The sequence below is a fragment of the Antennarius striatus genome, chromosome 11 (assembly GCF_040054535.1).
Source record: "Antennarius striatus isolate MH-2024 chromosome 11, ASM4005453v1, whole genome shotgun sequence".
NCBI lineage: Eukaryota > Metazoa > Chordata > Actinopteri > Lophiiformes > Antennariidae > Antennarius > Antennarius striatus.
The window spans coordinates 17607228-17633903 of NC_090786.1; the positions used below are offsets into that span (position 1 = coordinate 17607228).

General features: G+C 45.4%; 2 protein-coding genes and 1 non-coding gene across 7 annotated transcripts in view; all 3 read left to right on the plus strand.

The window, feature by feature from the left end:
* The window catches only part of arid4b (AT-rich interaction domain 4B), a 44864-nt gene extending 35388 nt beyond the window's left edge, over window positions 1-9476 (plus strand). For 3 of the 5 annotated variants that reach the window (XM_068328273.1, XM_068328274.1, XM_068328275.1), the window contains exons 16-24: window positions 33-235; window positions 2787-2969; window positions 3941-4025; window positions 4113-4320; window positions 4444-5685; window positions 5821-5931; window positions 6101-6325; window positions 6476-6622; window positions 7277-9476. In XM_068328273.1, coding sequence (XP_068184374.1) covers window positions 33-235; window positions 2787-2969; window positions 3941-4025; window positions 4113-4320; window positions 4444-5685; window positions 5821-5931; window positions 6101-6325; window positions 6476-6622; window positions 7277-7428 — 2556 coding nt within the window. In that variant the 3' untranslated portion in view covers window positions 7429-9476. The remainder of the gene's footprint in view (window positions 1-32; window positions 236-2786; window positions 2970-3940; window positions 4026-4112; window positions 4321-4443; window positions 5686-5820; window positions 5932-6100; window positions 6326-6475; window positions 6623-7276) is intronic. The other 2 variants (XM_068328276.1, XM_068328277.1) reach the window with 2 other exon arrangements.
* Window positions 9477-11019: 1543 nt separating this feature from the next.
* On the plus strand, window positions 11020-12672 carry tomm20a (translocase of outer mitochondrial membrane 20). Its single transcript, XM_068327160.1, has 5 exons — window positions 11020-11215; window positions 11472-11518; window positions 11612-11693; window positions 11808-11950; window positions 12203-12672. Exons 1-5 carry the CDS (start codon window positions 11092-11094, stop codon window positions 12245-12247), a joined length of 441 nt encoding a protein of 146 aa, XP_068183261.1. The 5' UTR covers window positions 11020-11091; the 3' UTR covers window positions 12248-12672.
* On the plus strand, window positions 11991-12126 carry LOC137604507 (small nucleolar RNA SNORA14). The gene has a single exon (XR_011037594.1). It is a non-coding gene; the product is annotated as a small nucleolar RNA SNORA14 (small nucleolar RNA).
* Window positions 12673-26676: the final 14004 nt, after the last annotated feature.

The following is a 26676-nucleotide window of genomic DNA, read 5'->3' on the forward strand; positions in this document are numbered from 1 at the left end:
CTAATGAAAATGAAAACATCCCACTTTCACAGGAAGAGAAACCCGAATTGACCCGAAACAAAACGGAGAGCGAACCATCAAAAACGGAGCGACAGGACAGCGAAAATGAAAACGACGAGGACGAGAAGCGAACCTTCAGGGCGGACGCGGACGAAGGCTCGACCACGGCTCACCTCCGAGAGGAGAGTGTGAAGCAGGAATGTGACGCGGAGCAGGAGAGCAAGGACAACTCTGGGTAGGTGGACTAAATCGATGCCCCCTCCTCCAGGGTAGACGAGCTTCATGCGGGGGCTCTGCATGGTGAAACTGTCCGCACAAACAGTCCGGAGGCATTCACTCACCTTTGTGGTAGTGGAAGCCCAAAAGACCAAACGCCCCTCCTGACCTTAATGCCACTAATTCCCAGAACGCCCCCGACTCCACCTGTAGCTGCTAACTAGAGAGAGGAAGCTCTCCGACCTCTGCCTCCAGACTAAGCTCTTCCTCACTGCACTCTGTGCTCTTACTCCTCACGGCTCAGCCAGCATGAGCCGGCGACACGCCATCACAGAAGCCTGAAAGCTCCCTTCCACCTGGCGTGTCATGCTACGCTCTCTCTGTCTCGCCCTCTCTCTTTCTCTCTGGATGGGAGTGTTTGACCGTGGCCAGCCTCACTTACTCAGCACAAACAACACGGCTGTACTCGTTTCAGTTTCTGCCCCCGTCCTGATCTGTTATCTCTCTGGCTTGTTCTTTCTCTCTTTCTCCCTCTCCTTCTCTGTCTCTTTTCATGTGTCTCATTTTTTGGCTTTTCAGTGTTTGGCTTTATTAAGTGTTCCATGTGTTTGTCTGTTGTCAGTGATGCGTTTGCACACTCAGAAGCAAAGACGGTGCTTCGGTGTCAGTAATCTTTTGCGGCTGTAAAAACAACTTTCAGCGCTGAACCATGTTGCTCTGGATGGTTGGGTCTCATTTAGGGACCCTTTCCTGTGATGTTTTCAGTGAACTCTTGCAGTAAGGTCGTTCTGGCTGGTGGGGACAGGCTAGAGAAACAAATCTTCCGGATCCCTGGTCTTCTCCTGTGCTTCATTGTGTGGAAACCTTCAGATGTTGTGATCCTAGTTTTTACAGCCAGTGGCTTTGGGTTGTGTGCAGTCTTATTTCAGTGATGTGGAAATGTGGGCTCTGTGTTAATGGGGGGTTCTGATCTTTTGGGTTGGTCATGTTCAGTTGTCCTTACAGTAGGTCGTGTGGTGGTGGAAGAGTTTACGGATTCACACAGCAGTCGGCACGCGACGATCTGAAGCGGGAGTTACTGATCATATCAAATACCCATCAAATACTGCTCAACCTTTAGCTTGGATGAGACCTGGAGGGAGTGTGTGTGCGTGCGTGCGTGCGTGCGTGTGTGTGTGTGTGAGTGTGCGTGCGTATGAGAGTGACCATGTGAAGAAAGTTGTGTCATCAGTTCTATTCATGAAAGTGAATAATTCTAAATAAGTTTTTTTTTTTAACATATATTTTTACCTTCTTCTTGATGAAGCCTCCTCATCGTCTGTTAGTGCTTGAACCTTTCAGTGCATGACAGCGTTCACTGAATCTAAACTGTGCACATACGGATTCAACTAAATATTCAGCACTAGTGAAGACTGCACACGATGATCATTTGCATTGACGGTTAGCCTGCTCTCTAGTTTATCCTTCATCTAAAATGTCCCTCACAAGTCATAGGTGATGTCAGAATCCACAAAATATTCCCTTTATTATAATGTAAGATCAATAAAAACTAGTGTAAACATTTTCACTTTTTTTTTCTTTTTGAAAGAAATCCTTTCAGCTTCTTTTCTATTACATGACAAACGCAGTAATCGACTACTTGTTGCCACTCTAAATGTGTTACATGCCAGTGTTAATGTGGTTGTGTTTGATAGCTGTAACTATCTTCGGGGTGATGTGCTTTTAGTGCCTTTGACATTTAGCTGCTGCTTGCATCCTCCGGTTGTGAGGTGGTAGCAGCTTCTTGTGTTGTCTCACTCGGTCTGCTGCACAAACAAGTGCATCCTGTTGGCTGTGAGGTGGTTGTCAGCAGAAAGCACGTGCTCGGAGCGGTTGTGTTTAAGAGCTTTTGTGTGGAGTGCTGCGCTGTAGCACTTCCCTGTCAGTAGATACAATTTCGATTTGTTAGCGGTGCTTCCTTTTCAATTCTGTAGTCTTGCTTTAAGTTGCTGTGCTGCCTGCCAAGTTGTGCTTTGCTGTGCTAACCAGCGTCTGTGGCCCCCCGTGGCCCCCTGCACCTAAACTACTTACTGGCATTCCCGCAAAACCCGTGTACGTACAGCTTTGACATCTCCTGACTTTTCCCCCACTAGCTCCTCCTTGTGGCTGCTTTGTTTCTTACAGCGTGTGTGAGTGCAAATCCCCAGTGTGCTGTTGGGTGCCGATTTCTGGTTAGAATAACAGTAGTTGTTATTTTTCATGCAAGATGATTGATTTTTTTGCCATGAAAGAATTATGTTTTATTGACTGAAACATGTACTTTTCTTTGACTGGCTTGCTTAAAATGATTTAGTTGTTAATACTGCAATTTGCTGTAGGTCAGACTGGAGTTAAGGCAGGAATAAAATGGGAAGTTTATGTTTTTTCAGTAGGGAAGGGTCTAGTGCTGTAACGGGACAGGGAAGGTGAGGATGCAGCGAATCAGAAAACTGGCTTTCTAGCAGCAGGCAGTGAGTTGGGCGGGGTCGGGCTCTGTGGTGTTCAACAGGGGCAGCCTAGGGCCAGGAAGTGCTGAACTGTTTTTCTTGCAGGGATGACAGCAGTCAGGAGGGGGAGGAAGGGGAGGAGTTTGAGTGTTACCCCCCGGGGATGAAGGTGCAGGTGAGGTATGGGCGAGGCCGCAGTCTGAAGACGTACGAGGCCACTGTGAAAGAGGCAGACGTGGAGGGGGGAGAGGTGCTCTACCTGGTGCACTACTGTGGCTGGAACATCAGGTAAGACAGGATTTGGGGAGAAATCACCTAACGTCTATATTCACCCTAAAAAAAAAAAAAAGACAGATCTTAACATCATGGGATCACCGCTACTGGGGTATTCCCACAGCAGTAACAGATACACCCCTTCCTCCCAATTCTGCTTCATCCGGTCCCGTCCCAATGGTCGGCACTCTGATCATGGAGGACTCTGGGTCGTCTGGTGGCAGAAACAGAATTGAGTAGCGGGTTGATGTGGATCGCTCCTCAACTTCCCTCGCTCAGTTTTGTCTGATTCCCCTGTCTGTCCCCCAGATGTCTGTCTCGCTACAAAAACATCCACAGACAGGCCAGAATTTGAATCGGTTTTAACGAACAGTGGTTTTGGTTAAACACAGTAGGATATTTTAGTGTCAGTCACCCTTTGGATGTCTGAAAGGCCAAATCAAGTGCCGCTACACTCACCTCTACCTCTCAACCCCCTCCCCCTCCCTCCCCAGTGGGTCAGGGTTAATGTAGTGTTACGTAGAGTGTTAGGGTACCATGACACCGAGGTTAACTCGCGCAATCAGCATTTCATTGTCTCAATATTGTTGTGTGGTCCTCTTGCACTCTCGCACTATGAAAGACGGGTGGGGTGTTCTCTGCATTGTGTCTGTCGTGTGCAATGTCGTGAAACCTTTCATTTTTCCTCATTCGACCCAAGTAGCATCCTTGGTACTGTTGGAAGTTTGTTGAACATGATTTGTGTGGTGGTCGGTGTTAATATTGTTTCTTTCTTCATCGTTAAGGTTTGTCTTTTTTCCACATAGTACCATGGGATTCCTTCCTTTGCTGTTGAGGCTTTTTGTGTCACAGCAACATGTTTGGGGTCGGCCAGTAGAGGTGTCTGTGTGGTGGGTGGTGTGAGTGAATATTATTGAGCTGCTTTCAAGGATCTGTTTTATGAAATCCTCTCTTCTTTCTGCTTGTTGTTTTTTTTTTTTTTTTAGATATGATGAGTGGATCAAAGCAGACAAGATTGTACGCCCCGCCAATAAGAACGTACCAAAAATAAAGCACCGCAAAAAAATAAAGGTACATGTTTGCATAATGGTGCCTTACCAACTTAAAACCTGGTGTGATATGATGAGGCGGATCGCTGACTGTGTTAAATTCTAACAGAACAAAGCCGAGAGGGAACGAGACCGGCTGGAGAGGCTCAATGACAGGGAAGTCCTCGGCCCTTCATCCAATGCTAACCGTGTCCCACGCTCCAAATGTGGCCTGAGTCAGGATGTCTTTTCCAAGATGGACGAGGGTGAGGACAAAGGGACTCAGCAGTCTCCAGTCAAGTCTATAGAAATTACTTCTATCCTCAATGGCCTGCAAGGTAGCAACACTCATTAGCCTGTAGTCCACATGCATACTTACAGCAGATCAGGACTGACTCTGAAGTGGTGTGTTTATGTTTCCTGATATCTTGCTCAAATAACTGAAGATCTGTTTTCCTCAGCCTCTGAGATGTCCACAGATGAAAGTGGACACGAGGATGAGGAGGGAGAACATCACGAACAGGATCGCCCCCCAGGTTGCAAAGGCAGTCCCAGAAAGGCCCAGCCGGACCCCACACAAACATCTGAGTGCTGGGAGAGTGGAACTCCTCCGGAGGGATCCAAACCTCCGGTCTCAGCAAAGAACCAAGGTGTAGCTGGAGGAGAGAGTGCAGACGCCGGGAAGCGTCGAATCCAAACGGAGCCAGAGGGAGAGGCGAGCAGCAGGAAGAGGAAATCTGACACCGCAGCAGAGAAGACTCCGAAAGACCAATCCAAAGCCAAGACCAGAAATACCAGGAGTGCCGACCGGTTGCCTGGAGGCTCTCCGAGGAAGATGGAGGAAAGAGTGGTCGGCCCCGGTGAAGAGAGAGGGGTGTCCTCAAGCAGCAGCTCAGACGATGAGGGTGCAGCACCGGCTGATTCACAGGCAGAGGAAATGGAGCAAAGTCGACCAAAAACCAAAGGATCCCCTTCAAAGAAGTACAATGGAATGAAAGAGAAGACCAAAACCGGCAGACAATCTGGCTTCTGGGAGATTCCTGAGAAGAGGGCCAAAATGTCTGGGATCGCAGAGGAAAGGCCAGCTGTTCGCTCCAAAGGCCAAAAGGACGTGTGGTCCAGCATCCAGGCCCAATGGCCCAAGAAGACACTCAAGGAGTTGTTCTCCGACTCGGACACAGAGGTGGCCAATTCTCCTCCTCCTCCTGTACCCTCATGTTTGGAGGAGCAGAGTGTCGATCAGGATGTCGGACCCGAGGACGAAGTCTCAGAGGAGCAAATGGAGAACGATAAACTCCAAGAGTTCCCCAGCAGTGGCAGCAACTCTGTACTCAACACACCACCCACAACCCCAGAGTCCCCCTCAGTAGGGGGCAGTACGATGGAGGACTCAGGCCAAGCACAACCTTCCTCCCCTCCGCCATCCATAACCCCCGCCTTGCCTTCAGAGCCCCCACTTTGCCTTTCTGACCCTCTTCCTCCAGGACCCACACAGGAGGAAGTGGCGGGCGGGCGCAGCGAGACGGACAGCAGCACTGTGGAAGTGGAGAGTCTGGGAGGGGAGCTGCAAGACCTTCCACAGGAGGAGGGGGCAGGTTCCCCCTTGAAGGTGTTTGAGGTCAGCCCCTCCTGCAACAGCAGCAGCAGCTGCAGCTTAGAGCTGAGCAGCAGCAGCCAGCAGGAGAGCGAGCAAAAGTCCAAAGGTACAAATAGCGACCAGTGTGGATTACACCACATGTTTTGTATCTCCAAATTCAGTTTTTCTCCCCAAAGACATACATGCTGACAAGTCATTTCACAGTCTACCTGTTCCCTGACTTCTTCCATTTTCCTTGTAGCTTCTGTGAGTCAGAAGCGGCAGAAAGAGTCACTGACAGGTGGAACCTCAAAGAAACACAAGCCAAACCGCAAGAGCCTCGATGTGCCTCCAAAAAAGAATAGGAAGACGGGTAAGGAGCAACGTTGCTCGGGTTGCTGATGCTCAGTTAGCCTTTCCCATTCCAAGTGTCAGAAGTTCTATTTAGACGTACAGATTTTGGATGGGAGGTGAAAGATTTTGTGGCGTCTGTATCTTCAATGCCTTTTTAAAAATTCTCTGCCATTTGAAATCCCATGCAGCGAACAGCAGCGACAGTGAAGACCAGTCTGTTGTTGAAGGCACAACCAAATCAATTGCCTCGAAGAACAGCACATCCGAAGTGAAGGCTGCCACTTCACCCAAGTGTCACGGACGATCTCCCCCCACGAGCCATAAATACCACAAGCAGGCTGATGCTGACCACGCCCCGCACAGAGACAACCACGGAAGATCACCGCGTGTCTACAAGTGGAGCTTCCAGATGTGTTAGTGTTACGTTAGGTTCATTTGTCACTGATTGTTTTTGCTAGATATTAACCAGTAAATTAAACTTAACTTCTATGTTGTTGATATCTCTAACTACGACAGTGTCTTTTCACTGTTGACCCTAAGATGCATTGTTTTTGTCCTCTTAGCTGACCTGGAAAAGATGAACGGTCTTGAGAGGATTTCATTTCTTCAGGAGAAGCTGCAGGACATCAGGAACCACTACCTCTCCCTCAAGTCTGAGGTGGCCTCAATCGACAGGCGACGAAAACGCATGAAGAAGAAGGAACGGGAAAGTGAGTACCTGATTTACAGGATCCATGATCCAAATCATGTCTTAAGTTTGTGGAGACAGTCTTTACTCAGTAATTAGTATTTAAAAGACAATTACAAACTCATATTTTTCCACTTCATATCATTTTGAAGACCTTTTTCCATGAGACAATGGTGAGACATGTTTACCAAAACTCTGTTTAGATACCAAAGACAAAAATAAATCAAAGACTTAACCAGAACCTGTATTTATTCTCACTTTTAATATTTTATTTTTATTTCTAAGTAAGAATTGATAAATTGTTTTCAGTGGATGCTGGTTCAGCTGTCTGCCACCGCCTGTCTCTCCTGTTCTGTCAGTGAGGTGGGGTGTGTTTGATGAGACCTGAAAGCTGGTGAACTCTGCTTGGGTCGGACAAAACCAGAAGAAACTGTTGGTCTGACATGCAATCCGTTAGTCCCACATCGGTGTGGGTGAAACATTAATGAAACCATGTAGTAGCTAATGTTACTGTGAATTTTTTCGGGGGGGATCAATTACTCTGATGTCACCAATGTGCCTTTTAGGTCATTATTCAGCAAAAACTAGTTTCTTTGGACCTTACAAGCAAGTCTTTGTGGAGTATCCATCTACCTGCCTCTAGGCTTACCGTAACCAAACCGTCTCTGTTCTGCAGGCACTGTGGCCGCTTCCACTTCATCCTCCTCCTCCTCATCCCCATCCTCGAGCTCGCTGACTGCAGCAGTCATGCTGACACTGGCCGACCCTCCGGTGTCATCGTCCTCCTCTTCTTCTCAGAACTCTGGGGTCTCGGTAGAGTGCAGGTGACAGGACAAACCAGCAAAAAAATAACTGCACGAAGCACTTAACCAGCACCCCGGGGACACCACCCCCACTTCCCCCCGACAGGACGGACAAGTCAACCTACTTATAGTAACTACTGGGGCACAAAAACCAGACCAGAGACAAAAAAGAAATGAAAAAAGCACTATTTTTTATTGACAACTGTTTTCTTGGCAAGCTAATGCACTTAAGTGCACTTTTATGAAGATTGTTTAAGGGGATGAATTTTGTCAAAAAAAAATATATACAAAATTGTCTTTTGCGCAGTCCGCAACTGAACATTTATATGAATTGTTTTTGCAAGCAATAATTGTTTTTGTTTGATAAAGATGTATTGGTAAGGGTTGGTTTCTGGAGAAGGGCCCTCTGTGCACTGTCCTCATCGCTCTACATGGCGGAGCCTGTGCTTACCATGTCATCATGAGAAACTCAGAGGATTACTGCCACATTGGCATTGAGGGTGTTGGAAATGAAACATTTCCCAGTCTGCCCTCAGTCAGGAGGTCTTCATGTGTGAAACATCAAGTGTTTGAAGATGCTCTTATCTCGCACAGCCATCTGGTCCTATACACGCGAGTGTTGTCGGGTAGGGTTTCAGACCATCGGACGTCCGCTGACATCCTCATTGGACGAAAATGGAATGATACTGTAGTGCCTTTTTGTTCTTTTCCACGGGGCAGCTGTCGTTTTCCTGAGCTTTTCAGGGGGTCGGTTGTTTTATTGCGCCCCTCAAAAAGACAAATAACGCTGTGTGAGTGAGCTGGCAGTGAAGGAATGAAGGTTGTAATCAGCAAATGATCATATTTAAGTGTAATAATAGAACTCTTATACTGGATCACCTGTAAGCGACTACTGAGTACTTCTCCAGTCTGGGTATAACTATCAGTATAACACGTGCAAAGAGGGAGGTGGTGAATACAACGGTTCATTACTTTTAATCAGCTTTTTATTCATGTGCTTCTTGTTCTTTTTATCTTACATTAACTTCCCCTGACCCGTTATTGCACATTGGCAACTGGATCATGTTAAGTTGAAGGCAGCCAAAAGTATTTACAGCATGAACTGCTAATTGCAGCGTTTCAAACATGAAGTTTTTAATGAAGTACACTTTGGCTTCATTACACCAAGCAACACATTTTTTTTGTTGGCCTATTTTTTTCTCACAATGACTTATGACATGTTAGCTTCCTGTCACACTCAAACCCTACCTGAGATGTATGGTTCTTTTTCCTGTAATATGAGCAGATTAGAGGTAAAAATATTGTAAATGTGCATTTATATTAAACGGTGCCGTATGTGTATACATTTCTAAAGACATCCCCAGTGTTTCCTTTGTATAGGCCCCCTACTGTATGATAACCTGGTTACATTTTGTTTGACACTTGTATGTAATTGTATGGTTTTGTTATATATTTGTATATTGAGAAGTGTTTTGAGTCGAACTATTTAATATCTTTCACTGTTAATAACATGTACTTTTATGTACAGACAGTTTTACAGTTTTAACTATAGTTTGAGTGTAAATACTGAGGGTTACAGCATGTTTGTTCTGCTCCTTTTGTCCTCTTTTTCTTGTATGAACAAATTTGAGTTCCTTCATGTTTTATTTTTCCTCTTTTTTAGTTTCATTAGTTCTGTTTTTTTGGGGGTTTTTTTTTAAAATTCCCATATTTTGCTTTAGTTCTGACTCTGTTTTGCTTTTCTATGGCTTATGCTTGTTAAGAAAGAATGGAGGTTTTGGATGCAGCTGTATTCCAACCTGTACATGGGCTGACTCTCAAGCTGTACGAACCTGTATATGGGATGTGTTCTGGATCATAGGAAAAGAGACTGTAATGGAGCTTATTGAAAAACTGCTCAATAGTATTTATTAGGCTCATCTGATGATGGTCACTGTGTAATTTATTGTAAAAATGTAAGCAAAGCAGAAGCCTCTGTTTGAAATAAATGCCATAGTTTGTGAAGTATTCAGTGTCTCCTACCATCTGATAAAAATCTTTAAATACAGTACTTGTAATTCACTGCAATATTTAGTTTTATTGATACGTTCTCTTCATTCCAGAGGGAATCTCTGCCCCTTTTCACCAGAAATGATAAGTGCTTCCTACAACTCTAATGTAAATGCATTTTCTATGTATATTTGAAAAAATACATTACATTAGAGTTGAGTGAAGTAGCTATTTTATATAAAACTTCTAATAATAAGCGTAACAAGTGAAGGTGCTGTGGTAAACACTATCTACCTACATTATTGATAAACAAATACAGCTTGTACATGGGAGCTTTTAATATTATTAATACATTTAACTTTGATATTTAAAATGCATCTTGTAAACTTGTAAATTATTTTTTTTTCTTTTTTACTATTTCTAAGGGAGTTCTTGAAAGTTTAATATTTTACATTATAATATTTAATTTATTCATAGTGTGAATCCTTCATGCACATACACTAGTTGTCCTTAGTTTATGGTTATATTTCGACTTTACTAAAAGTTAAACTTATTACAATTCTAAGTATTACCAAAACTTATCTCCATGCAATTACATGTTAGTTTGCTCGGTGTTGAGGTCTTGAAAGCAAAATTCTTCAACCTCTAATGCATTTTGATTTATTAGCTAAATATACTTCTAGCTTTTTATTGCTTATTCATTTGTGTGTGTTTTTTGAGAGACAATCACTCAACAGTTGTTCAGTGTTCAAGAGGTTTTTTTTAAAATTAAACGATAAGTCGCGCTGTTACTGATTACGACAGTGAAATGAAGTGAGCTGATTCATCCCTCTGATGACCAGCACTTCCGGTACTTCCAGTGATCTGCTGTAAACACCATGCAGAGTCACACAGCAGCTTCTAGTAGCTATAAGTGGGAATCTTCTCCCATTCATTTAAGACAAATACCTCCAAATATTCCCGGGTTTTTTGTGCTGCGACCACCAAACCCGGATTTTCTATGGATTTGCAGTGAGGTGACCGTCTGCCACTGGGGAACGATCCTTGACCTCTTCTCTAACCCCAGAGTTCCCTTCAGCATCAGCTTCATTCTCCTACAGACACGATGGGTCCCTAGGCCCCCCACAGTTATTAGTTTTATGGCTCCACAGAGAGTCCTTTTTGTCTGTGGAGGTTTTTGAGCTACTGGAAATAATTTTTCTTGTGCTTTTGGGTCAGCAGGTTGAAGGAGGGCCGTTTGATTCTCAGGCAGAAACTAAAACATTGATGCGACAGAAACCCACACAGTTCACAACTACAAACTACTGCAGCAACAATGAACAGAAGCCACAAAATTGTGCCTTCGTAGAAAAAGGGTTGAAGAACATGTGATCTACAGTGGGTTGATGCTGAGGGATGAGCCACTTCAGTTCCTGATGGATTTGACTAAAAAACAAACTCATCTGTTTCATTGATTTATTACAACCGATAAATTCATTCTATAATAAAGCTAAAAAAACCGACTCGACTTGAATTATTTTACAATATACTGTTCACCCGTTCAAAAGTATCAACACGACAGAAACCAACGGAGTAGCGTCATGACGTCAATGTAACGTCCTGCGTCACCGATGACGTATGTCCTCGCTATACTTCCTTAGCATCAGGCTAGCTGCTAGCCAGCTAGTGTGCTGCGGGCTTTATCTATGAAGTTTGTGACATGATGAGCGGCAGGACTAGTGCGCTGATCGCCGGCGTGTGCGGAGCTCTTTTCCTCGCCTACTGCGTTTATTTCGACCGGAAGCGACGGAGCGACCCGCGATTCAAAGAGAAGCTACGTGAACGTAAGTGTTGCGACAAAAACAGCAAGTTAGCCTCCGCGCAGGTCGCGGCAGCCGCGGGGTGGAGGCGTCCATGTGGAGGACAACCTGCTGGAACCCGATTCAGAAAGGAACCAGAAACACCTTTCCCACTGGGATCACTGCTACATACTAGCATAAATAAATAGCGGGTGAAATGTGTGGCTTAATGTTTGTGTTTCCTGTTGAAAACGAGCGACGTAAACACCCCATCTGTCTAAAAGCTACTACTGTCCTGCAGGTAGAAGAAAGAAAAATGTCTCTACTAAGAAGTCTGGACTAGCAAAGGTGGAGTAAATATAAACGCATTGACTGAAGGTAATTCATCTTCACATGACGCCACGCGTGGGTGATAATTCTCTTCTGATTTTTATTTACCAGCTGCCTGATTTAAAAGACGCGGAAGCAGTCCAGAAGTTTTTCCTTGATGAAATCCAACAGGGAGAGGAGTATCTGTCACAAGGTCAGCAACACATCTGCCTGTTGTTTATGCATGCCAAATGTGCAAGTTATATAAAAATTTGCTGACTTCTAATATGTATGTATATTTTTATCTTTAAAAAAAAAAAAATCCCAGGTGAATTTGAGAAAGGTGTGGACCACCTGACCAATGCGCTTGCAGTATGTGGTCAGCCCCGGCAGCTGCTTCAGGTTCTGGAGCAGACACTGCCATCTCCAGTCTTCCAGATGCTGCTTACCAAACTGCCCAGCGTCAGCCAGGTGAGGGGTTCCTGCAACATCTGATTCAAGGTGTCTTCAGCAGCACCCTTAATAAACCCCCCAGTCGTCCGCTGTGGTTTTCTGGGACAAGAAAGGGTGCCAAATCAATCTTAGAACCATCCAAAGCCGAGAGCCATGTGTCAGTAGCTCTCAGTTATTTCATCTCTAAGACAGAAATGGGAATATTAACAATACGTGGTTATTTCCCTGTAATTTGAGAACATTTTACATGTGTGTTTTTCTTGTTTTCAGAGAATCATCAGCTCCCAGTCCTTGACAGAGGATGACGTAGAGTGAATGTGTGTGCAGGTGTGTTACCTTTCCGTGAGGGTGTGTGTCGTATGTTGTGTGTATCATGTGACTACAGAGGTGAAAGGCTGTCCCCGTCGTGACGCTTGGAGAATGAAGCGCCTCAGTCAAGACTACGTTTTTTTGGGAAATGTTAAAACACATTCCATATTATAGTTCTTAGGTTTTCCAGTTAAACTTTTATTTTATTTATTTCAAAAGTAATTGTTATATGTCAATTTTTGATACACGCTAACTAAAAAACATAAGTAAGTGGTTTGATTCATATTTTGGTGTAGGTAGCATACATGTAATATCTGAGCTTGCCTACAATAAAAAATGTTTTTTGGCAATGATAATGTTATTTTATATTTCCATCTTTCATATCTGGATGTACTTTTGTGTTTAAAATCAAGAATAAAACATGAAACCAGTCCTGCGTGAGTTTCCTGTCGCCAGCAGATGGCAGTAGTGATGCACAGGAAAATTTAAAGCAAGGCCATGAAGGAGCTGTTTTTATCTGTGCAGTCATTTTGAATGAATGATACATATTGTAATGTGTTTTGTTTTTTAAGAATAAATGGGAAGTAGCATGGCGGGGGGAATAATTCGATGGAAATGCAAGGGAGTGAAATTGAGGTACGTTTTTGAAAGGGTACAACAGTCAATGAGCTCTTGAGCCTTCGCTGTAAGCCAGAACAAGATTGAATCGGTGTCTTGAGAGTACAGTACAATATTTCTATTACCAACTCCTGCATTGATACGAACACTAAGCCATGTCTAGTACGAACGGTTTTATTATGTGTGCAGAGCAGCGAAAGTGGAGCAGCTGGTCGGGGAAGAGAGTAAGTCGAGAGCCCCTCTTGGAGGACCAATCGAGCTCTAATTATTTTTATCCCTGTCTGCAGCTGTTTTTCTAAGGGCTCTGGCCAGAGCAACCCAGGCCCTGGGGTTGCCAGGAAACAAGAGCTGGGAAAAATAGTTTTTCTACATTAGGAATGAAAATGAAAATTGAACAGCAGCCCAGAAATGTCGACTGAAGACTAAATGGTAGCCAGTGTTCTATTTTCCATCATCTCATGTTCTCAGGCTGCTCTTTTATCCAGCAGTCCTGCAATTTTGCCGTGTGGTGGAAATTGAGACGTCTGGCCCTGAGTGTGCATCCAGAAGAAGTGACTCCTTGTTAATCTGCCCTTTTGGGAGGCAGAGGAGGGGAATAACAGTCTGCTGGAGGTCAAGCTGGAGCTGTGGTCTGCTGGGGGTAGGAACAGGTTCAGACCTTGTCCACACAGTGCACCACTGGCCTGCTTCCCCTGTAAATAAACACTCAGCTGCTGGCTACATGCTCTGTTCCCTGCAGACTGGAGAGCGCAAGGGGGTCACTAAAGGATACCACACCAGTGCTGTTTGCTTGGAAAACACACCATCACAAAGTAAACTATATGAAACAAGCTTTGACAGGACTCCATGAGACTGTTTTTATCTAAAATGAAACCCACTCTGCCTCCACAGCGGAATATTAATGCCATTGATTATATACTGTAATTTAATGTTATTATTTTAATGGCATTTCCACTCTGAGTATGTATGAATGGATTATGAGTCAGCTCCTCCTGCCTCACGTAGCGGGCAGGGAAAGAGAGAAAAAAAAATGGAAATGACAAAACTGGCTCTTCTTGTGCAGTAGGGGGAAGTGTTGCTCCGGGCAGTGTTTGCAGACTGGCTCCACATAAGGGAACTGAATGGAGGTTGCTGAGAGCCCAACAGTTCCAGGTGACGGCAATAACAATGGCCGTGCCTGCAGCACAGAGAAAATGTGCGCAGGAGGGTGATGTTTTTAACAGTTTGTAATGCTTTCTTATGAGCTCACGTTGACAGACGCAACCTGTTCCTTCACTGCAGGTGCAGGAAAATAAACTGTTACTGAAGAAGATGTTACAATACAGGATTAGGGACCGACAGACTGGACTGACTTGCTCGGAACAAAGCAGCCTGCCTTTCAACTTGATGTGATTGCATGGATTCCAGTTGTTTGAAATGTTTTTTTTTTAGGGAATATTACAATCATTTGAGCTCCGTAACTCATTACTGGAAATGTTATCAGCAGCGGTGATCACCTTTTCTGTGTTACTCCAGGTTGAATGTCAATGTTTGATTGCTGCTTTGTCTACTGAGTGGTGAACATACACAGATCGGATTTCTATTGGAGCAGCTGTGTTTGGGAGTTAAAGGCAGCCAGAAATAGCCGTCGTGTATGTTTTGCATGCCAGCTTCACATAGCTCTCTGCTACACCGGTCTAAATTTGAGATTGTTGTATCTGAGCAGCAGCAGCCTCCCAGGAAAGGATTTGCCGCCCGTTGGTTCCTGATCACTGTTTGTCATCCAAAGACTCCATGTGCTTTGGAACATGATTTCCTGCTCAACGACACTCAGAGCCACACTGTCTGCACCCTGTCTGTGATGTCATGGTGGTGCCATAGTGTGCAGCTTACTGTACTGTTGTCGTGGAGAGGGCAGGCCGGGGAGAAATATGAGACATGTCCAGGTTGAGCCAGCAGCTGCATATCTAAGACTGCAGCTCTCTGCACTGTGTGTGTGTGTGTGTGTGTGTGTGTGTGTGTGTGTGTGTGCACACAGCAGCAACAGCATATTAATTACCCAGCGCCTTCTCTATGGTGCTCAGCAGCAAGGGGAGAAACATTTTCCGAGGCGCATCCTTAAAATAAAGCAGCACTGTGCGTGCTCGGAGTATTAACTTCCACACAGATGACCCATTTTTCCATCTCAAAGGGTCTGAGCATGGGTGGAAAAAAAAGAGGGGGGAGGGGGGCGGTGGAGTCAATCACGTGAATGTAAAGCAGGCTACAAATCCTGGCGGATTTCTCCTCGTCTGTGGGGCAATGCCTGACTCTCATCTGTTTTTTCCATTTCTCTGCTGCTCCCCTCATGCTAATTTAACTTTGTCTGCTTCCCCTTCCTCCATGAGTCGTCCTGGAGTGTCTATTCAAATCGGTTGTTTACATTCCCTGTGAGTCTGAGCTGCAGGGTGTGGACACCCCCCCCCCACACACACACACCACCACCACCATCACCATCCTCCCCAACCCTAACTGACAATCTTAATGTCACCCCACACCACCACCAGCCTCCACCTATCTCCTCATCACGAGCAGCCTGATAAGGCAGAAATTCAATAGCACCACTCTGCCTTAAAGGAGCGAGTGCATCACATGACCTGCAACTTCCTGTTTATGCTGGGCAGTTGTCGTATTTTGGCGTGGTAACAAGTGTGACTTTTGTCACGGAGAGACACAAAGAGGATAACAGCTGCAGAATATTGTTTGAATCGGTTTCCATCCTGTCATCTGTCATCGGTTTAATCTGTGGTGGTGGTGGTGGTGGTGGGGGGGGGGGCAGGAGAGAAGCGAAAAGAGGGAAGTGACACATGCAACGGCACTGGAGAGGGAGGAAAGGGTTAACTAACCAGACTGTGTGCACAGTTGCACCCACGTCCTCCCCCCTCCCGCCTTCCCTCCCTCCCTGCCCCCCCCCCCCCCTCTGATCTGCTTTCCTGTCTCACAGGCAGTGCAGGCCTTTGAAAATCATGGGAGAGTCAGACAGGCTTGTTTTGCATACTGTAGGTCTCCTGCATTGACTTGTAGCAAATCCCTGCCCTGGGGAGGCATGTCGGGGGGGATTAATGGAGGGCTGGGGCCTCACAGAGTTTCCCATTGTCGGAGTTCTTCATTGCGCTGTATTTTCATCCTGCAGAGTGAGAAAAGAGCGAGCAGGTGGGGTGGTGCTGGTGGAGGGATGGTGGAGCTTGTGTGGTTGTGTGCATGGGGGACGGGGGGGGGGGGTATACAGTGGTGTTATTTCCCTCTGCCCTGATTCTTCTGAGCCGAGCTGAAGGGAGGGGAGCAGAGTGTAAATAATGTATTTGGAGTGGCGGGAAGAGGGAGCTGGAGCTTGACCGAGCTGGGAACAGGGAAGGGAAGGGTTGAGCGGGCATGTTGCTGCACAGGAAGCGGAGAGGGGGCCTGGAGTGGGGGCATGGGCGCTCTGGGGAATGTGGGGCCCCCACAAAAACGTAGCAATCCTCCACTTCCGCTCTTGGTTTTACTAAGATGGTTTCCTGCTGTAGTCTGACATTAATAATGCAATATTAATAATTATGTGGAAATGGGAAATAGTATTTCACAACAAGCCTGGGGGTGGATTCAGACATTGTCTCAGGGGGAGGAAGACTTCGACACAGGAAACTAGTCTACTAGTTTGAAGTAGACGGGTACCCAAACGTTCCTGAATGTGCACCGTAATCACAATCTGGCTCAGGATAACCTTTTCCTCATTTCAGTCATCTTTAGCTTTTCTAGTCTGCGTATAAAACAGCTTGACATTTTAAAAAATGTGTTTTTTCCTTTCTGTGCTGACAAGTAGGTTAGAAGACTGACACCACTGACAACTAGCCAACCCAGCTAACACCTTGGTGTGTGTTCAGCCTGGACTGCTGTAGGGTTTGTGTTTATTGGAATGTTTGAACATTTTCCATTGACACATCAAGTTAAGCACATTTGTGTCAATCCATGTCTACATTTGCTTTGCATAGATGCTATTTTTGTTTTGTCTGAATCAATTGGTCAATCGATCAATCAATCGATCAATTTTTATATATATAGCTTATAATCGCAGCAGGCATTTCAAAGCACTTTAACAGACAGATAAAACCCAACTGAACCCAACAAACCCCCGTTTAAGTTCATTAATTCATGTTTTCATTGGTTTTGGTGCTCTGAACTGTATTCAGCTGAACTTAACCCAAATCCACCCCAAATCCCTGAACCTTATTGCTAATTCTGGGCAGAATCTGGTTGGCTGACTCCTGTTTGAATGCTAAGCTAAGCTAACTGCTTCTTTATTTTTGGCATTTTGACCTGAGATCTGATATCCTCTAATCTAACGGTGAGTCTACACCCAACATGGAGCGACTCTTTGACTTAATTGCAGTAAAGTCCTTGTGGGACAGTTTTAGTTTACTTGTCATGCATGTAAATATTTGACCTTCTTTGCTGGAAACAATAGCGACAAACCAACACCAAAATTCTGCTACCACCAGGTGAGGCAGAGGTAAACACAACTGCTGCCTTGTATTTCTAGTAACAGTCATCTGGAATTTATGACATCTGGAGAATCTCTAAGCTTGCAGGCTTTTGTGACACAGCGTCATGCAAATTCCTCATGTGCGTCACCATGTGCATGTTTACATTTCTGCATGGCTTTGCATTTATTCTGCTTTTATTTTTCTATCACCTGAGAAATGTGTTCAGCATTCAATGACAATGCATTACAACTTATTTTAAAAACCAAATAAACTATTTCCACAAATACCAAAGTGTACCTTTTAAGCTCCCTCATCTCCTCAGGTTGGAATGTGATGAAACCACCAGCTCCTCGGTTCTCTCCTCATCTCTTCTCTCCTCAGATCTCTCTCTCCCTTGGCTTCCCAGCTCCTTTCTTTCCCCAACATCTGCTTTGTTTTATGGCAATGATAAAGGGGGCCTTAACCTTGAAACATGATAGAGCAACCCCGACTCCCACAACTATAATCATCTAAAAATATAAGAAAAAAGATCACTCCTACTTCCCTTTACGTACAATGTAACCTTGGTGTAACTTTTGTATTTTATTATATTTTCTTGGGCTTGCAGAACTCTGTTACCATATCGCCCTGTGCAGCTCAGCAGCTGCAACCCACTCGTTCACTCGAGAATCACAAAGTGGGTTTGAAGCCTTGCATCTTGTGTAACCATCAGCTTTGAGGACATTTGCTTAGAGCTCTGTGTCTCATCAATTCCCAATGCAAAGCTAAATTGGAATCTGAGGCGAGCACATAAAGGGGTATGTCAGCCCACTTGTTTGATGCTATTCATTCATGCATACTATTTTTATAACTGTGGGTTGCGCATGCAGAGCTATTCTACATTTTGTTTGTTGTTTATGTAACCATCTTCAGTCTGCATATGGATGAGCATGTGAATGCCTAGAGATGACATCACGGTAACCTTACACGAGGGACGGGAAGCACTTGCTTTTGTAGGTTGCATGAAAAGCATTTGGCCCTGTCATACATTAAAAAGCACAGTTTGGAATGTTCTGCATTCAAGTTAAAATGTGTGATAGAAGAAGAAGAAAATCACTAAAGGGGAATAGACAGAAAGTAGACAACACCCTCTATTTCCATGTTATGAGGGTGCCGCAGCATAAGTCACACTTATTACTGCAAAGTTCTGACCGATTTGTCATCTGGGACCCTGGATTTGTCGCTTGAAATCTGCTTTTCTCAATGAACTAGTGTGGGAGATTACAGGCTCACAGTCAGTGAGATAATAGCAGCCAGATGGGCTTCGACTCGCACATGATGGTCCTCAAGAGGTCGAGGCGAAGACTGGAGCCATGTCATATACAACATCTGATTCTCATGCTCCGACTGAAGCTCTTTTGTGCTCAGGAAATACGATATAGCCGCGTCACTCTCGTCTATCCCTTTCAGTCTCCACCAAATCCTCTTCGCGTCTTAGATGATCCACCATGCAGTCAAATCCATTACCAGCCTAAGATGAGAACAGTACAAAGACGGCAGCTGCTAGCCTACTTGTCAGTCTGACCATCATACATGCAGCCCAAGTGTAGTCATTTAGTCAGATTTCAGACCTCTCCTCCACACACTGTTGATTTATGAGTCCCTGCAAGATCACACAACATATCCCCAGCGTGCTTTGACTCAGCTGGGCCCCATGAATATTCTCCATCAGACCTACTTTACAGAAAATCCTTGATCTCCCTTCACCATTTATAGCTACATGTGATTATATTCATCAAAATATGTGCAGCGTTTAGTGTTTGTTCTCAAAGCACGGCGCTGCTTTCATTAGCATGGGAAACATTTTTTTAAAAATATGCACATCCAGACAGACAGAAAAGTTCTCAACATTTTTTTGTCTGAAGCCGACATTCCTGGACTTGATTTACTTTTAATAAACTCGTAGATAATTAATGAATCAAATATCGCACAGCGCGTGTGCAGCAGTGAGCCACACTGTGACTGGGGGGGTCCTCCTGTAATTATACATGCATACAATAATTAACAAACAACTCCACTGTGAGCCGTTACAGGCCGGGTCGTCTGGGGTCAGCATGGAGGGTGGGTGTTGAGCTCGCAGATGATTGCACTTTGTTTGATAAGGACGATGATGCAGATTGAGTTCATCTGTAGGCGAGAAATGCATCGGAGGCTTTTAGTCCGGATGAAGCTCAGCGTGAGGCTTCTGTCACATTGCATAGTGTAAAACCCACTGAAAGCGCATCCATGTCTCCGCCACCCCCCACCAACGCCCAGCCCCTCCCCACATGCTCCGTTCTTCCACAGGGACGGCTTGTTGACATCCATTAGGAGGTTTTCCCAGCATTGAGCCAGGCCAGGAAAGAGGGCTAATGATGTAATTCCCTCAGAGATGACATTAAAATGTCAAAGTGCTGCTGCTGACATCATCCATTTAGCACACATTTTCCGATAATGTATGTGTCTTTCTTTCGCTCGCTTTCCTTCCCTACGAACCCAAGTCCCCCACCCATCTCAGCGCCTCCAGGCTCCACTTACATTTAGAGCAACACGATGGAAGACACGGACGAAGGGCAGGCATCGTCACGGCGTGTCGTCCCCTGAAGCTATGAATGCCCTGCTCCAGTAAAAACAGCGTTCTGAACAGACTATGTGTGTCGCATTACATCCATCCCTCCCTCTGTTAAGCCTCGGTTCATGTTAATTCATCTGGTCTGTATGACAAAGACCCTCATTCCTCCACTTTGTTTAGGATTCTGACCACATGTAGGAATGGCCTCTGGATGACTTCAGGTTACACTTATCTTCCTTACAATGAAACAAACAAAGCGGTTGCGTCGAGATGTGTCACGGAAAGAACAAAGCATCAGTAAAAATTACAGCTTCAATCTCCCTAATGCCTTTCATGTGGGTCAAAAAACGTGCTGGTTTTCTGGGAAAAATACAGAATTGGAATCATATTTCTCAGAGGGAGACATGACAGCTTTCTATTCTTCAGCTCAGTGAGTGGGCAGGCACAGATGTCAATAATGGATGCTTGAAGGCAGAATAAGGAGACGTGAACTGAAAGCAGAGAAGAAGGGCCGCGCCTCAGTTAATAATGTATCAATTGATCCCCCTGCAGATGATGGATCAGGTTGCTATGACGACAGATGCAGTGTTACTCAGAGCGTGGAGAAGAGGTTTGTTTCCCAGAACCGTACAGTCCAGGCTGTAAGTGGAGATACTGAACGTACGGTGATGGTGATGGAGAGTCTCTCATCAGCTCTAACAGAGACATGACATCAAATTGTAAAACTAAAAATCTGTCTTCCTAATAGTTTCTTTTGCCGAGACAACAATGGTAAATATCCCGCTGCTGCCTGAGACTACACTGGTATTATTCGCACACTAGCTGATGTTGGAGCCAACCCTTTGATGGAGTTTATAGAATTCAGTATATATGGGGAGGTTTTTTTTTGTTCACACAGAGCTGGCTTCTTAAAGTAAACATGTTTACCATGTGTGCATCATGCGTTGCATTGCCACGGCAACAGGGCTGATGCTGGGCCAAGCTGGGACCACGTTGCCAAGTAACAGCTGAGTTATGAGAGTGGAGGAGAGGAGTGTAGGCGTTGGAAGGGGGAGAGAGGGTGAAGGAAGCGTCGAGGATACAAGGACTTCTACAAAGAGATCGACCAACAAAGAGGAAGCAGGGGGTGGGGGCTATCTTTGAATGTGTAAAAAAACAAGAAAAATGTTTATTTGGGTTAGGGCATCAGATTGAATAGAAAGATGTTTGCCTTCCTGCTAAAGAATATTTATACGACGACGCATTGCAAAGCGTCGCTGTAAGTAAGACTATAAAGAGCCCTTAGAGGGCACAAATCCTCCTTTTTCAACATAATTACACCTAAATGTAACACTCCCATGAACACTCCTCATAATCTGACTTATCGACCATGAAAACCTACCCGGCCAATATGAATTTGTTTTCATTATTAAACTGACAGCGAATCAGTAATAACATTTCATTTATGGCGGTTTTTCTTCAGGATCTAGTTCCCTAACTCTGTAACATTTGTTACATTTCCAAATTGAATAAGCACAGTTTCAGGATCCAGATTAAAGCTAATCAATGTACATTCATAGGTTTTCAATCAACAAACAGACAAATAAACCAATTTCAGCAAAATCATTATAGGAAATAAGCAATTCAATATCGTGCAATCTTCTCTCTCGTCCTCCTTATACAGAGATCGCGCTGCGACACCTAGTGCGTTGCTTTATGTGTGTTTTTCTGAGCACTTTGTAATCAAAGGAATAACATGTCAACAGCCAGCGTTTGCCTTTCCTGTCACATGGTGGCTGATGAAGAGGAGGTTAAGGAGATCCCAGAAATTTGAAGATATTTTCATTTGATTTTCTGCTTTGAGTTAGCCGTTTACTGCCAACAGCTTCTTTATCATCCCCTGACTTCTGGGTGGACACTTAGAGTCATGTCGCCCTCCTGCCTCTCTGCTGCATCTTTACATAAATGAGCCTCAGTTACTTCCTTTGCTGCTTCCACAGAGCAATAACGACAAACCCTCCATGTCAACCAGACTGCCCAAATACAGCAGGGTAGGGCAAAATAAAAGGACACCAGTCGAGCCAAGATGAGGCTGTGTCAAAGATGCTTATATAGGAGCAAAGAAACAAAATGATTCCTGAAATGAACATAAAATTAAATGGCAATGCAACAAAGCAATGCAATATCGTGTTTGTCTCAGTTTATACACCTAACATGAGGGAAGAGGCTGCTACCCTCTCAGGTATGGACAGAAATTAGGCAAAAGATTGTTTAGATTGTATTGCTCACTGCTCCTCAAGGAAACCAAAGTGCACAACATTCAACTATGTATATATGTGATGATTAAAAGCTTCTTTATCACCATCATGGGCAGGCAGACTTCTGATTAAAATGTACAGCTCTCTAAAACCCTCGGCTGTGAACGATCACGTGTAAAAGAGGCTCCTGCAAGGAGCTGCAGCAAAACAGCCCGTTGTTGAGTCAGCACCGCTTTAGCATATGGACAGGGAACATTCCTTGTGTCGCTTCTGAGCTCCATTTCATGGCTGTACTTTGAAAGTCTAGCCTGTGCTCCATTAAAGAGTTAATGGTTTGTGATAACAGAAACTGGTCTTGTTTTTCAGTCGCCATCAGGATTCTGTCAGCTGTGTGGTGAAGGAGTAGAACTGAAGGATGCTGGTGTTTCACACTGACGGACCCACTCACAGGGATTTCCATTATCAACCTGGACCCAACCACAGGTCTGCCTACACATTCCTCCATTGTCTCGGGGTTCTGGCACAGATTCTTTCATTAGAGTATAGATTCTGTCCTCCGCAGGCTGAACGGTCTGATTTGTCACCATGGAAACTGATCAGGACGAGTCTCAGTTCTACATAAGGGAATAATTGTCATGCCCGAAGAGACACTCGCTGGTGAAATCGTGGCATTTGTTGAATTTGTTGCTGTAATATTCTTGTGCCAATTTACCTCTCAACAATAAGCAAAATCCAACAAAACCTAGAGACAAAATCAAACATTTGTAAACGAAATCCACAAAAAACAACAACAGCTATTTAAGTTCGTAAAGCTGCTCTCAAGGCACTTGATCCGAATATGCTTGATTAATTTCATCCTGAAAAATATGAAATTTGATGTTCGTCACATGGGTGGCACATGCAGTCTTCGTTCAAAAGCTGGACACTAAAGATTAGAAGAATTATTTTTCATCCAGATTTGTGCAGTTCAGGAATTACAGACAGGATGAACCAGAAAAACAGAAACAATGGAGCAAACATGGCCCCATCTTTATATAACAGAGCTTGCCTGTGGCGATTGTGCAATGCAGTGCAGTTGTCTGGGCTGATGTAAACAGAGCCTCGCTGCCTCTAGAGGCTCAGCCATGTGCCTTGATGCAGCAGTTATGGGCACATGCCCTACTTTCATAAATCAGAGCCAGAAAAAAAAAAAAAAAGGAAACAGCGTGAGGGGAGACGGTGAGGAGGGGGGGGGGGTGAGAGGGGATGCCGAGCGAGCAGGAGAGGGAGGGAGAAAGAGAGTTTTAGAGGGACGGGGAGGAGGCTGAACAAGGCTCATATTGATGTTCCAAATGCAGCTGCAGGCGTCAGCTGACTAGCTGGCCTGGAAGCAGCCCCAAGCTCTGCCTCCTGCCTTTATCAACTTACACTGTGACCTTTCACTCTGTACTGGAATAGACCCCCCTCTAATCCCGCTCACATTTGGCCCCTCACCATGGACGGTCCACACAAGCCAGATGAGTCCGGATGCTGTCTGTCCTCTCTGACATCTGACTTCTGCCCGGGGTTTTTGTATCTGCGTGCCTTCAGAAACACTAGCTCTCATTTCAGTGCATCAGCACTTTTGTTTGCCTCACATGGCTCGGTTTTCAAGCCTCGCCCCACGCTCTTACACAACACGCCATGAAGTCACTGTAATCCTCACGTCCGCACCCAGTGGCACAGGACAAAGAGAGCGGCTCGGTTACTTTGCAAATGCATGTCAGTTTAGCAGGATTATAAGGAAATGTGCTGTCCTCTTTTTGTCAGATTTCTGCTCAGTGATCTGAAACAAGGCATTTGAACATTCGTAATCCGACATCTCAAATGTGGATGTATTTAACCTGGAGGTAGCAACAGTTCAGGGTGAGTCTGAAGCAGCAGCTGTTGTTGAGAGTCTCTCCCTGAAGGCCAGTAAGCAGCAGAGGTAACTGTCAATCACAGCCCTGCAGACCCCATGGGCTTTTTCCCAGAATTACGCCCCCTCCATGAACACACACACGCATGCACACACACACACACACACACACACACACACACACACACACACACACACACACACACACACACACACACAGCACACCTCCCCTTGATGACGCTCTTCAAGTGTCACTGGATAGTGTTTCTATGGAAGCTGTCCACCTACCCACGCGCGCACACACACACACACACACACACACACACACACACACACACACACACACACACACACACACACACACACACACACACACACACACACACACACACACACACAAAAGCAACGCCTCCCTCCCGCAGCTCCCCTCCCAAATGTGTGCAGGAAATACTCGTCTTACTCTGGAGCTGTCGCTCCGGGCGGCCCATGCGCTCATAAATCCTGGGCTCCTTTCTGGGATGTGAAGGGTTTGAAAGCTACATACAAACATGCATGGAGGGTGAGGATGTGGGGGTGGGAGGAGAGAGGCGGGGGGGTGATGCAAAACATAGCCTGCCAAGTATCATTCCAACGCCTTATTGACAGTGAAGACTCTGGAGTATCTGGGGGTAAATCAGGAGTGTACTATGTGCTTCCCTGGTGACTGTGGGAGAATCTCAGAGACTGCGGTGTCTAGGCATACCTCAGTGAGACCCAAAACATCACAGGAATGAGAACAGTTTGGTGGTCTAGAACAAAGAGGAATGGATGGAGGGAACAATGAGAAGGCCAGAGAAAGAATAGAAGCGTTTAAAAGCAGCCATTGCCAGCTTCAAATGTCAGTCAGCTCCTGGACAGACAATGGAACGCAGCTGTTGCTAAGCTTTGAACTGCAGCTGTCTGCCTTTTGTTGGCACGATGTCTGTGTACATGTGGCTGCAGGTTGTGTTTAAACGCTGGGATGCTATAAAGCATTACAGCAGCATTAGTTTGTGCAATATTCCAATAGCGCGGGCTAGATAGAGGTCACCGGGAGTTGCAGGGAGATGTGGGAGTAGGTGGAGACGATGTCAGACGCTCCTGATTTAGAAACCCTGAAGAGAGGAGGGGTGGGGCGACGACCAGGCTGCGCTGCTCAATCCGGAATTGGCTGTAATGGTTTGGGGTTGAGGGGTCAAACAGGGAGGGGGTGATGAAGGATGGGCCAACGAAGGACATCCTACTTGGTACGAATGGGTGAGGTTTTAGAGACGAGTCTGGACATTGAATTAAAATGCCTCAGTTGTTGATTCTGGAGGAGAAGGCGGACGTGTCCGTCACGCCCCAAAATTCCCTTTGAGCACTTCATTATCGGTATCATCTGTGGATCATTGAAGAACATCTCTGCCTCATCTTGGCGCTGCTTTTTGATCATCCTTCAGACGATGCACCATTAGGCCTGGGATGATTCGTGTATAGCTCAGCTTAATCACTTAAGGAGACACTCATCAGCGTGTCACAATGCACAGGCCTGACTTCGCAAATAAAAGAACACATTAGATCCTCCCACAATACGTTTCCATTATTCATAGAACGTAAGAGTGAGCAGCTAGAGCTGAATTATAACTCGATTTGCATTTAATTGATGAAATTAACATTTTGGAAGTTCTAACGGAATCAGTAGTGGGAAGTGTGTTTGCCTGCTTTGACTCACAGGCCATTAGGCAGCCTGACGATTCACCTTAGCATCAATATGTCTTAAATGTCACTCCTCATGCCACACCATTTTGTCAGTATTGTTAGGTGTGCCACCCTGGGTGCATCGTCAGCACCTGCTCAACTACAAGGCAGCGCTTCTCAATTATTCATAAGAAGGAAAACATGTGGTCTCACTTTGCATGTGTGTGGGTGGGAGCATGATAGCATTGCCCAGAAATGAGGCGTCTTCTTCTGGCGTTTTAGCTAAACAGGCCTGGTGAAACAGCAACAGATCAACAATGAAAATGTCAGTCAGCGCCATTCATCCTTAAAATGCCATCGCCAGTCGTTGCCATGCGCCCTGACGACAGATGAAGGCACCTCAGCCCGTGGGATTCAGATGAGTCAGCAGTATTCTACAGAAAATGAGATGGAGGAAAGGCAGCCAGAATATCGACCTTCCTGTTTTGGAGGGAGACATCTAGAAGATGAAGCATCGGGAACTTCAACTGGAACGCCATTTTCCCTGAATAATATATCGGCCCTTTGATTCGACCTCAGTCGCGCTACCTTTTGCATGCATGAGTGAATTCCTGTGGGTGCTGTCTGTGCGGTGCAGGGCGTTGCGTCACTGCTGCCGTCGTCCATAAGGAACATGTGTGTGTGTATACGCGAGCGTCGGCTCCTCGCTCGTGTTCATTCCACAGTAAATTGATCTGGCTGCTCACTAGACTGGATGGAAAAGGGCCCGGGGGCGAGGAGTGCATGCTCCATCAGCAGATGGGAGAGCCCACTGTGTTGCCATCACAAGGCATTCCTCCTCACTGGGCATGCTCAGTGTACCACTCCTCACGCAGCGCCGCCCCCATTCCTCTCAGGGCCTGTTTGAACCAGTCAGCAGAGGTGGCTGTAGGGCT